Source organism: Galeopterus variegatus, unplaced genomic scaffold (genome assembly GCF_000696425.1).
Source record: "Galeopterus variegatus unplaced genomic scaffold, G_variegatus-3.0.2 Scaffold237, whole genome shotgun sequence".
Lineage (NCBI taxonomy): Eukaryota > Metazoa > Chordata > Mammalia > Dermoptera > Cynocephalidae > Galeopterus > Galeopterus variegatus.
In genome coordinates, this window is record NW_007726348.1 from 179911 (window position 1) to 193025 (window position 13115).

Sequence of the window (13115 nt, forward strand, 5' to 3'; positions counted from 1 at the left end):
TAAGAATATTCATGAGATACGAAGCTAATTGTCACCACTCCTGCCCATGATGAGAGGGCCAGATTCATACTAGGGGCATACCCATCAATTCTTTAATTTTCAAGATTCAAATTGATATTGCTTTATGCTCTTTATTGTGTTTAATAGTGAAAATCTTTTTTGAATTGCTCGGGGGGAAAATGGATTCCTACACAGAATGTAGAAATTAAGAGAAAGCAAATTAACCTAGATCTTGGTTTTATGCTTACCAAGGAGCACATGGTTGTAGAATAATTTCCCTTTCGGCATGTTGCTATCTGGTAATACTGTAACTGCAACCATACGGGTTTCATTAAAAAGCCCAGTTTGCAATGCACAGTCTTGCCGCCTCTTCTTTTCAGCTTGAGCCAGTGAACTAGTTTCAGTGTGATCCATTTGGCCAGGATGGGTTCTGGAATTTAGTAGAGGAATTAGCAGATCTCTTTGTTTATTTTCATTGCACACAATCAAATTTAGAAAATATATACATATTTGTCAGAAATGAAAAAAATATCATAAAGCCAGTAGGAATTAAACCCATATGGATAAACTTTTAAATGCTATCAAACTCTCTAATGATCAAGTGATTTGGAGGGTTTTGTTTTGTTTTTCTATTTCTTTGTTTTGGCAGTTGGAGGGTTCTTTTCCTAAGTGATGTTGTATATTATAAAAATATAAGTTTGGACAATAGAAGTTCTGTCCTAAAGGTAAGGAGGAGCAACCCAAATATTTGTTAATAGTATGCTGCAAATCTGAGCCTAGAGATAATAGCAAATTGCTTCAATCTGGGGCAAATTATTGAGCAGTCAGCCTAGTGCACATTGTTTACAGTTGGTTGGGTCAATATAATATTAAAAGCTATTTAGGGAGGAAAGAGAGTCGGATTAGAAGGCAGGAATCCACTAGGAACTATCAAGAACAGAACACTTTAAATTCTCTAGGTTAATGGTTCTGAACTGGTAAAATGAGAAGGTTGAAGGGATCCCTGAGGCTTATTTTAACTCTGGTACCTTCTAATTCCTTAAATAGTACTTTAAAAATAAACAAAAACAAAACAATTACACTAAGGATAAGAGATTTCAATCAGTTTACAGGCACAGATAAGCAATTCTTTTCAGTCATTGTATTGAATCTGAACAAACAGGGAAAGGAAAAATGACATAACTCGAGTTCCTACTAGGTCCCAGAAGCTATCATTATTTCCATTTGATAGATTAGGAAACTGAGGCTCAGGCAGTGGTCAGTCATTGTATTGAATCTGAACAAACAGGGAAAGGAAAAATGACATAACTCGAGTTCCTAATAGGTCCCAGAAGCTATCATTATTTCCATTTGATAGATGAGGAAACTGAGGCTCAGGCAGTGCTCTATGCCAGGTTATACAACTCCATGGTAGAACTAGCAGTAGGAAACCAGAGCCCAACATTCTACTGTCACCAGTTGCTAAAAGAAAAAACAAAATTTATTGGTGAAACAAATTTTCAGTTTTAATAAGCAAATGACTATTGATTAAGAAAGTTAATAAAATATTGTTTCTTCTGAAAGGTAAAACTTTCAAAATTAAAATTCATTGTACAAAGGTCCATCTTAATAGCTTAAAATTCTGAATTGAGGAATACTTTAAAATAAATGCTTTGTTTAAAATTGTCAAGTACATACACCAAGAGTTCTCAATTTGCTCCTAAAGCAGGATTCTGATAAGTTTGGTGCTCTTTGAGGAACAATCTGGAATGTTAATATTTAATAAATTAATTTGAAAATTATATATAAATTTTTGCTATTTCAGTTACCATCATATACTAGGAAAGTATCAGCAGGTACCAAAAGTTTAAGAAAAACTGGTGGGAAGAAAACTTAAAATTATTTTTTTTAATGTCTCTGTTAATTTTTTTTCTTCAAACATCATATTTCTAGTTTGGAGTAAAATACCAAGAAAATCAGTTTGAGAAAACTTGGCATACATTAAAATAATTCTTACAAATTTTTTCAGATAAAGACCTTTTAGTCTATATTCCTAGAGAATAAATACAATTTTAACATTTTAAAAAATTAACAACAATCTATTACAATATGTAAGTTAAACAAGCCAAAAGCCTTAGTTCCTCTATTTCAAGATAAAGACACTCATATTGCCCACTAATGTCCAAGTTCCCTGAGTACAGGACTTGATCCACAGTGCCTAGCAAAATACCTCATGGTATATGCTTAAAATAATGAAATTGGAAACTAGTGAATGTTTAATGAGGCTTTACCATATGAAGGACACCTGGGAAGCCCATGACTTTCAGAGGGGGAAAAAAACAACTTAACTGGTTATGATTTGGTGTTCCTGGCATTCTCTGACCTGTGAGCATCAGATTGACGAAGGCACTCTGTATAAACGATGGGCCTTTACCATGTAACATAAGAGCAAGAGTCCAGAAAAACAGGGAAAACACCAAGCACCGCCTCGCATTGAACCGTGGCAGTGTCAACTTCAATTCAGGGAGGAGAACAAGGAACTATATTTCTAATACCACTGGATTCACCTCTTGCTGCAAGACAAGGAATGTGTGTTCTCATTGGAAGTGGTCTTAATGGTGGCTGATTGTACAGGTCAGGGTACAAAGACTTAACCATAACCTGGCAGACTACATAGGACTATTAGAGCTAACATTAGAGCAGATGTTATGCCTATTGTCCTGGGAATTTTTTCATATTGTTTCTATGGCAGAAAGCACTCCAAACTCAAAACAATCCATTTAAACAGCGATCTATTGGAAGACAACCCATGTCTGACTTAACGCTTCCTAAAATATATTGGGAACAACACAGACAAACCAGATAAGGAATTTAGAAACTAACTGGTAGTTAGGTGTGCCCAGTTTTCTCTCTTCTGTGTTTGAATCTGTTTTCTTTTCCTGAATACAGAATTTGTTTGCTTTGGATCCCTTCAGACCTTTCCTCAGTTCTTGATTTGTTTACTAAATTCTTAATTATATTGCATTAGTCATTTTCCCTCAAATGGATATTTTGGCTTATTTTTTTCCATCATTGTGAGCCTACATAATGGATTCATTTGCACTGGTTTCTTTTACTTTCACCTCTTTTTCCCCCCTATTGCTTACCTTTCCAAGTTTTTATATGACTTAAAGCCAACAGAAAAACCAAACTTTCTCACCTATGGATAGTACGGGCGCAACACCGAGGGTTGCAATCCCGTTACCGGTCAGTAAAAAAGACAAAAAAAAAAGAAATTATCTCATGGCACTAGATAGGCCATTGTGAAACGCCCTCGGCGGGAGCGCCACCACGCTTCCCAAGCGGCGCACTGTAGCAGTGCGCCACCAGGCTGGCCTATGATTTCTAGTCCATCTGCATCTTTCTTTTTAAGGTGTAGTTTTCTAGTAAAAGTCAGAAGTTATATTTTATGTTTGTTCAAACATTTTTTTAGTTTTTAAGAAAACAGTTTTTTCTCCTTTTGAATGAACTGGATGTGGGCGTTGAGAAGCTTACTGCTGGAAGTGGTTATCATAAAGATGGCCACTGTGCTCACCTGAGGGAGTTTACCAGTTAAGTACATAACCTTTCTTCCTCTTGCAGGGTTTCATGTTTGTGCTGCTGGATGGATGGCCAAGGGCAGAGTTGGGTACCCCATTGTGAAGCCAGGGCCCAACTGTGGATTTGGAAAAACTGGTATCATTGACTATGGAATCCGTCTCAATAGGAGTGAAAAATGGGATGCCTATTGCTACAACCCACATGGTTTGTTAAAAATTTATGTTTTGCAAAAACAGTTACATGCTAGTAAGAGGCTGTTAAAAATAAATTGCTTCTTCTTCTATAAATAATCCAATTAGGTAATAATTATTAACAAAAGTATCATTCATACAGTGTATATATATATATATATATATATATATATATATATATATACTGTTATGTTCCTTAATCTTCACTCTCACTTAATATCCACAACTCTACAAGGAGCTGTTGTTATACCTATTTTAGGAATCAGAAAACTGAAACTTACAGAGTTGTTAAGTAACTTACCCAAAATCAGACCCAATAATTAAATTACCCAACAACTAGTAGGTGGGTGGGATAGGAAATCCAGGTCTTTTCTGTGCCATGAGTTTTCCTGGCCACAAAGAGAAAACAAACAAAAAAACCAGGTTATAAATTTGTTATAGTTAATTAGTTAAAATAATAAAGTGATGCTACAAATGTTAACTGTTCAAAATTATCCTTTTGACAGAATGGGAAAAAGGAGACAAAATAAACAAGTTCTTCCCCCAATTTATTTTCCTGCATGAATGCTTAGACTTCCAAACTAAGCAACCCTCATTCTATTGTTTAACAATTATGTACTGTATATACAAATTATTATTGTATAGTTTACTTTTATTTGTATTTTCCCCATGGTTGCTTGCAACTAGGAAATATTTAATGACAAAATTAACTTATTATAATTACTATAAAGAATTATTCTTTGTTCATGTTCTTGGAGAAAAAATAAACTGTTGTTCTGGAATATATTTTTCCCAGGACAATGTTACAAAGTGTTATAATGTGTTACAAAGTCTTTCCATCATTTATGATCATAAACAGCCTCATATTATATATCATTTGGATCTGCCTTACAAGAAATTTTGTAACCCAGTAGGAGAGTTATAATGAAGTTATAATAGCACATTATTATAAAATTTTTTATTTAATGATATTAATAATTGGAGAACAGTTTCTTATGTCTGTAACTAACCTATATTTCAAAGTTATATATGTTCCAAGAAGGAAGGATTTTGCCTAGAGCTCTCACCTTGTCACAATTGAGACAAAATGCACTTACAGTGTGTTTATATAGGACTGTAACTTTTAAATCACTTTGACATGCTTTAAGTTTATTTAGTCCTATACTATACTATATTTAGTCCTATATTTAGTTACATTAATAGTATATTTTCTTTTCCTCCCTCTCTTACTCTTTTTTTTTTTTTTTTGACAGCTGACCAGTAAGGTTTTGACCATGGTGTTGTAACACTGCACTCTGACCAACTTATTTAGTTACATTAATAGTATATTTTCTTTTCCTCCCTCTCTTACTCTTTTTTTTTTTTTTGACAGCTGACCAGTAAGGTTTTGACCATGGTGTTGTAACACTGCACTCTGACCAACTCTGAGCTAACTGGCCATCCCCGTCTCTTACTTCTTCAGTATATTTATGTAGGCAACTCTCTTTTTGACTTTCAAGAGTAACTTTTCTTTTCAAATATATCCTCTGATTCTTTTGATTCATAAACCTGAGTATCTCTGAGCTCCTATTCGATCATTTCCATAGGTCAAAGTCTAGAGTAAATGAGGAAGGACTAACGAAAGTGTCCCTACAGTATTCCATCGCCCTTTTATAAGAATGCCTTCTCATAAATTCTTGTAAGCTGCTGTCTTTTCTCATAGCGGCTGAATAGTTTTGACTCTGGGAATATGTGCACAGAATCCTGGGAGACTTGCTCTTACCCAATTCTTAGTGTATTTAGCTTGCTTTTAGATTCAGTGATATGCTGAGGTTGTGGTTAACTTGGAGACTTTGGACTGCTTGAACTAGCACTAGAACAGTTTACTGAAACAAAATTGGAATTTTAAAAAAATCATAAAAGTATCAAAAAATAAAGCAGTGATTATTGATTATCAATATCACCAAGTTATAGCTGAATGAAATAAGAAATGGAGTTATCAAGAATTGTTTAGAAGGGCCAGCCCGTGGCTCACTTGGGAGAGCGTGGTGCTCACAATACTAAGCCAAGGGTTAAGATCCCCTTACCGATTATCTTAAAAAAAAAAAGAATTGTTTAGAAATAAACTTGCTCATGTTTAGAAGTAAACTTGCTCATCTCAAGTTCTGAATGTATAACATGATGTTGATTGCCTTTAATGTATTAATATTTTTTAACCAATTAACAGTCCTCAGAGGCCCAGTCAGCTTTGTGAATCTGTCATATTCTAAATAAGCAATAGACAGGGCTGGCCCATGGCTCTCTTGGGAGAGTGTGTTGCTGAGAACACCAAGTCAAGGGGTAAGATCCCCTTACCGGTCATCTTTTAAAAATAAATAAAGAAAAATAAGCAATAGACGATGCAATATGAAACATAAAATACAGAACTGAATGGATATAGCTAAATAGGCAATCAGATTAGTTCAATATTTGAATTTTTTTCCTAATGTTATATACAACAAAAATAGGATGCTATGGGGCTGGCCTGTGGCTCACTCGGGAGAGTGTGGTGCTGATAACACCAAGGCCACAGGTTCGGATCCCATATAGGGATGGCCGGTTTGCTCACTGGCTGAGCGTGGTGCTGACAACACCAAGTCGAGGGTTAAGATCCCCTTACCGGTCATCTTTTGAAAAAAAATAAAAAAATAAAAATAAATAAAATAAAATAAAAAAATAGGATGCTATGGGACAAGCCAGTCACTCCAAAAGATGGCAATGCATATGCTTGTGTATACATGCAAACTAGGTATTATATAATATTTCATTATACAGGATTAACCTATATTTGCGTAATATCCTTAAGTTATCTTTTATATTTTATCCTCAGAATAACCATGTGCAGTAGGTAACAGGAGAGTCATGGTTACATTATTTTATCAATGAAGAAAATGATGTGTACAGTGGTCACAGAGCTCAACTAGATCCTTCACCTTCTTTTCTTGCTCCCCAGCCTTTCTAAGATCCTGTTCTGCCTTGAGTAAATAAGCCTCCTTAATTTCTATGGCATTAAGGACTCTAACACAATTTTTTAAAAATAAGTATCTTAAAAGAGAATATTCCTGGGAGAAGGTTCTAATTGATACAATAGAGCTGCCAGTTAGCTCTGTTGGTTAGAGTGCAGTGTAATGATACCAAGGTCAAGGGTTTGGATCCCCATATTGACCAGCCACCAAAAAACATAATAATAATAATAATAATCGATACAATAAAAAATATCTTCAAATATTCAGAATCATCATCACCACCACACAGGTTGTTTTTGAGTATCCAGGTTCTACCTAGACACTAGACACTTTCCTGATACAGAATTAGAATTAACGGGGACCAGTGTTCCTTCACAGCTTTCCCTCTGAGTCATATTGCAAATTGCAAATCACTAGTTCTAGCAGAGGTGGGTTTTTTTTGGCTGGATCAAATACTGGACATTGGTGTATGAGTTAACCAGCCAGCTTGGCAGAGGTTTTTGTTTGTTTTGTTTATTTTTCTTAGGATAGGTTACAACATACTGAAATCTATAAAATGACGAATGACTTGGAAGAAACAAACATAAGTATCTCCACCAAACCTTGAAATATTAGGATTAGGTTGTTAGTTTAAAACCAGTATAGGAAGTACAGAATGATTATAAGTTATTGCTTTTAATTGGATTACAGTGAACTTTAAGGTCCTTGTGATCCTGAAATTCTATGATGATTTTCCAAACAGAATTTGTGGGATTCATTCTAAGGGTTTGAGTCCCCCAAGACACAGTGGTGATACCACAGGACAAAATCCCTATCAACTTGATTGGGCCATCAGTGACTTCGGTGTATACGTATTTGTCAAAATACACAGAAGCATACACAAAAGACTTGTACACTTTGTGCCTTAAGAGATGTAAACAGATGCACAATTAATTAAATTACTGTTTTTTTCTCTGTACTTAGTCCCAGTTTATATTAGAGAATTTAGAAACCATTGATGAAAAAATCTGTTTATTCTTTAGCTATAAGCATACATAATATACTATAGATGTGTATATTAAGCCATTATTTTATTTTATAAAAAGTCATAAATAGATGGCTAAGAAGTGAATACCATTTTTAAATAGGGATTTTTCTTCTTAATGCATTCTTTTTCCTTCCTTTTTTTTTTTTTTTTTCCATTTTAGCAAAGGAATGTGGTGGTGTTTTTACAGAACCAAAGCGAATTTTTAAATCTCCTGGCTTCCCAAATGAGTATGATGATAATCAAGTCTGCTATTGGCACATTAGACTTAAGTATGGTCAGCGTATTCACCTGCGTTTTTTGAACTTTGATCTTGAAGATGACCCAGGTTGTTTGTCCGACTATGTTGAAATATATGACAGTTATGATGATGTCCATGGCTTTGTGGGAAGGTATGTGTTGTTTCCCCATACATGAAGTTAAATGAAAGTCCAATATTTTGTTTTGTGTTAAATTTTCCCTCCACTGTCCCTACAATATGGATTTTCCAGTATTTCTAAACTCTCCTGCAACTTGTTATCCTTTTTCAACAAAGATTTCTCTTAGCAGGCTGCCACATGTACTTATTATTAAAATAGTGATAGCTGTCTTTTGATTATTAAGATTTAAGAACTCATTATTTATAAAATCCTCAAGATGACTAGCAATACATATGTAAGTTGATTTATAAAGAGATATGTAAATTGAAAAATCTGTTGGGGTTTTTAAGTGTTCTAAATTCTGTCAACCCCATAAAAATGATTATAAATGTAGACATTGTTGCCTTTCTTCTTCGTACAAAGAATTGTGCTAAGTACTATGTATGTACGGTAAACAAGCAAAGTATAGCCCCTCCTCTCATACAGTCTAGCTAAATGTACAATGACTTATCTTTTTAAAAATAGCTTTCTTTGCCTTAAAAAACAAGTGCTCCCTTCCTCAATATTTTTCTCTTGGTTTTTCAACATGCTGGGACAGAGTTTTTTTGTGTTTCCACCCTAAATCTTTAACATAGTTTAAATTTTGAGTACCTTACAAAAAATTGCAAAATTAAAGAGTGTACAATTAGATGTTTTGTATATCCAGGCCCCTGCTTAATAACCCATATTTTAGACTATCAATTATCAGTAGATTGTCAACTACCAATTCTCTATCATACATGATAGTAATTTTAAATGAAAGAAAATAGGAGTGGAGACCATTAAAAATGACAGACTCAACTTTTTCTGTTGACTTTCATATATATAACTCCAACACAAAGAAAAACAAAGGTATTTCTTGCATATATGAACAACAGTTTTTAGAGGGAAAGTGTTTTTTGTTTTGTTTTGTTCTTTGGCTGACAGACTACCACTATGGAAAAAAATAGTTTTTTTAAGTAGTTTAATGAATACATGAAAATGAAAGTAGGGTTAAGGGAATTAAGAATGAGGTATTTTGGGGGGCCGAGCCCATGGCGCCCTCAGGAGGGTGCGGCGCTAGGAGCGCAGCAGCGCTCCCGCCGCGGGTTCAGATCCTATAGAGGGATGACTGGTGCACTCACAGTGCTCACTGGCTGAGGGCGGTGCAGCAGGTCTCAAAAAGGACAAAAAAAAAAAGAATGAGATATTTTTTGAAAGACCGGACCACATACCTTGGAAATTAAAATGACTTGTTTATTCTAAACCTAGTGTCAGAAATTAATTACAGCCCTAAATAAAATCATAAACTACCATTTTTAGGTTTTCAAGAGACTAATTTGTTATTTATTAGATTTACATTATATAATTTACCTTTATGATAGCCTTTTACCTCCTTTGGAATAAATTACATTTTTAGAAGTTTACAAAGCATTTACCTTTTTATGTAATGTGCAAGGGATTTCCTTTCAAGTCATGATTCAGATAAGAATCAAACCCTTTTATGTCTACAAGGTCCAACATAATTTTTTCACATTTAAATCATTCTATCCTAGAATTCAAAATATTAATACCAACAATCGTACACCCATTCTTCTTTAACTGTAAAGAGAACTGTATAAAATTAATCAGAAACAAATTTTAAATTTTTCCAAGTAGATTCAAATTAACTACTGCATAAACAGTTTTGTAGGTACACAAAGTAGGAAATGCCACAAATCTTTTCTTAAAAATCTCTTTAATATTGTGGGAAGTTTATTTCAAACAACAAACTTTGTTTCAACCCCTCTTCTCCTTTGCAAATCCAAGTAAAAAAATATTATAGAAAAATGAGCCATTACTTAGGGGAAATTATTTTAATTATTAGTAAGAGCTGCTTCAATAGCTGTATAATATTCATTCATGTGACCTCTCTAAAAATTCCCTTTCAGATACTGTGGAGATGAGCTTCCAGAAGATTTCTTTAGTACAGGTAATGCTTTAAATTAAGGAGCAGAATTATGATTTGTTTTTTCACCGTGTCTCTGATAGTGAAGATAGTAATTATTATTAACTTTAAACTTGAGAGAACTAAGGCCAGATGTAGCTTCTTACCTTGTAAAATGCAAAGAAATGTTTATTTATACTTAACAACTTAATCCAATTCCCTTTCTGAAAAACGTATAGACTTATTATTTGCAGGAAATGCAGTCTGAGATAATCCCAGCTCTGCAAATCCATAAATACTGTGGTAGTATATGATTTTCATAAAATGTGGTAATAAAACAGCTGAAATTTTCCATTGATAAAGGACTAAAGTAATTTATAAAGTTGTTAACAATATTTTTCACTAAAAAAATTTTACATCGTATTTATTACATTTTTATCTTTGTACAGCATTCCCCAGAGAGTGTTCTTAAGAACACAGTTCTGTGAGATGTTTTAAATAAGTGGGTGTTACATGAGAAAAGGGCTCCAAGGTCAAATAAATTTGGGAAACATCGAGTTAAACAATGTTAAAAAGGTTTCTTTATTGGAAGGCGGCAGGGAACTTTTAATATGCTAATTATGCATAGTAAGTCTCAAAAGACTAGCTACTATGAGGCAATGTTTTCCAAATCCCTTCCCCCTCTCAATTTATCTTGTGTGACTTTGTTCCAAGAAATATGCCCCAAGAAATGTCCTAAGAGTAGCAGAAATTTATCTCAATAGGCAATACCACTCTTTAATTTATCCCAAACTGCCCTTTTCTGGCTAAAAGCCTTTATTTTCCTAGATGTCTTCATTTTTTTGTTTTATTCCATGACCAGCACCAGCAGTTGGTGAATTCTTATGTGCTCTATTTTGCCTGCAAGTCATAAAATTATCGCAGTACTTCTGCAACTAAAAACAACCAAGCTTCATTGAGTCCTTAAACTCAGATACTATTAGTTGATTACTCCCACACCACAGCCTTGCAGTGCACTCAATTCTAATTTATTCGTTGTTTCTACAAGAGATGGAACTTCCTGCCCAGTCCTTGAATGATTAATGCTTAGACCTTACAAATTCATTACTCTGTTGCAACCTCCCTAGGAATTGCATTCTGTTAAACCTTTTCCTTATCTCTTATTGTTTTCTTGTTTACATATTTTATGTTAACAGAAAGTTAGAAGAAGACTTCTAGGAAGTAGTTGGGCAAGGAGAATTCTATTAAAAAACACAGCAGGAGGCAAAATGAAGTCAGAAATTTGACATTTTCAATGCTCTGGGTGTTTTTTGGCACAGCTTCAAGAAACTATAACAGAAAGTTAGAAGAAGACTTCTAGGAAGTAGTTGGGCAAGGAGAATTCTATTAAAAAAAACAGCAGGAGGCAAAATGAAGTCAGAAATTTGACATTTTCAATGCTCTGGGTGTTTTTTGGCACAGCTTCAAGAAACTAAAAACAAAACAAGAAAAAACCACACAATTTATCATTTACAGCAAATCAAATTAACAAACAAAAAAGAATACTATAGAATTGGCTGTTTCACTCAGTTGGTTAGAGTGCAGTGTTGTAACACCAAGGTCAAGTTTTCTGATCCCATTTCCCGCCAGCTGCTAAAAAAAACAAAACAAACAAAAAAAACCCTATAGTTATACAAGAAAGCCAAAGATTTATCAAAACAGCAGGTAGAGGAAATTGATATAAAATAAATACAAAAAAAGAAGAGAAAAGATAAGTTTAATATAGAATCGTATCAGTCAAACATAATACTATTAAGATTTCGATCTGGTTTTCTTCTTAAAAATGTCTTACTCAACCCAATATATTTATGTTAATAAACAAAAATAGAAAATAAATAAACAAAAAACTACCCATAATCCCACCACATTAATAAAAGGTATAAAAGTAAGAATATGCCCGCTCCTTATCTCTGTCCCAGAAAGGCATTTGATAATTGTGTAGTGACCGTCCTTCCAGATATTTTCCTGTTATACAAACATTACATACATAGATACTATAGAAATATTTTCACATCAGAGTACAACATTTAGATCATTCTAATTCTTTTTAATGACTGCCTAATGGGTCATTGTATGGATATACTATAATTTGTCATGTACAATATTTAACTTCCTGAAGATGGTTTTTCTGACTTTTTTTTTTCTTTTTTTTGGCCAGTGTTATAGACTGGATTGATGAATATTTTTAAACCTCTATCTTTACTTCGTAGTGCTACTTTATTTTTTAATTAAGTATATTCCTAGGAGTAAAATTTAGGTGTCATGGGTGATGTGCATTATAAACACTGATAGATGCTGACAATTTAGCACAAGCCCTACAGTGCCAATTTCCATTTTAACCAGCTGTGTATTCTCTGAATTCTCTCAGAGTAGAAGAGTAAAAAGTATCACTGTTGAATGATATGAATTTCTTTGTAGTGTTTCTTTAACATTTTTTATATGTTCATTGGCTCTTTGAACATCTATGAATTGCCTATCAATTTATGTTTTTTGCATATTCTTTGGAGCTTTTGTCTTTTTCTTTTTTATTTCTAGCATCTCTTTGTAGATTAGAGATATTACCCCTATTTTCTCTGTCTGTCTCTTGTTCTTTAACTTTGGTTTCTTTTACAATGCAAAAATGGTTTTTTATATTTAGGCAAATCTTCCAAGTATGAGAAAAGTACACTATGAGAGGCATAGCATGAACTTTGAAGCCAGGCTGCCTGGGCTCAGACAGAGACAATTTAGCTCTGTGGCTTTGGGCAAGATACTTAGTCTATCTGTGCCTCAGTTTCATGTCTGTAAAATGAATACTTTCAGAGTATCCACCTCATACTGTTGCTGTGAGGATTAAATGAGTTAGTAGATGAAAGCAAAACCTTAGCATTTAATATATATGTATAGGTTGTTTTGGTATGGGATTTTTTTTGTTGTTGCTGTTCTAATCAATTCTGGATTTGGGATCTCGATTAAGAAGGCCTTTCCCCTCCTGAAAAAGATAAAAACATTTCTATATTTTATTATGTATAATAA

The 13115-nt window shown here is 33.8% G+C and overlaps 1 protein-coding gene across 1 annotated transcript in view; it reads left to right on the top strand.

Moving 5' to 3' along the window:
• The first annotated feature begins 286 nt into the window (after positions 1-286).
• TNFAIP6 (tumor necrosis factor, alpha-induced protein 6) overlaps positions 287-13115 on the top strand; it is a 15267-nt gene continuing 2438 nt past the window's right edge. The window contains exons 1-4 of the mRNA XM_008566371.1: positions 287-299; positions 3601-3762; positions 7921-8149; positions 10066-10106. Coding sequence (XP_008564593.1) covers positions 287-299; positions 3601-3762; positions 7921-8149; positions 10066-10106 — 445 coding nt within the window. The remainder of the gene's footprint in view (positions 300-3600; positions 3763-7920; positions 8150-10065; positions 10107-13115) is intronic.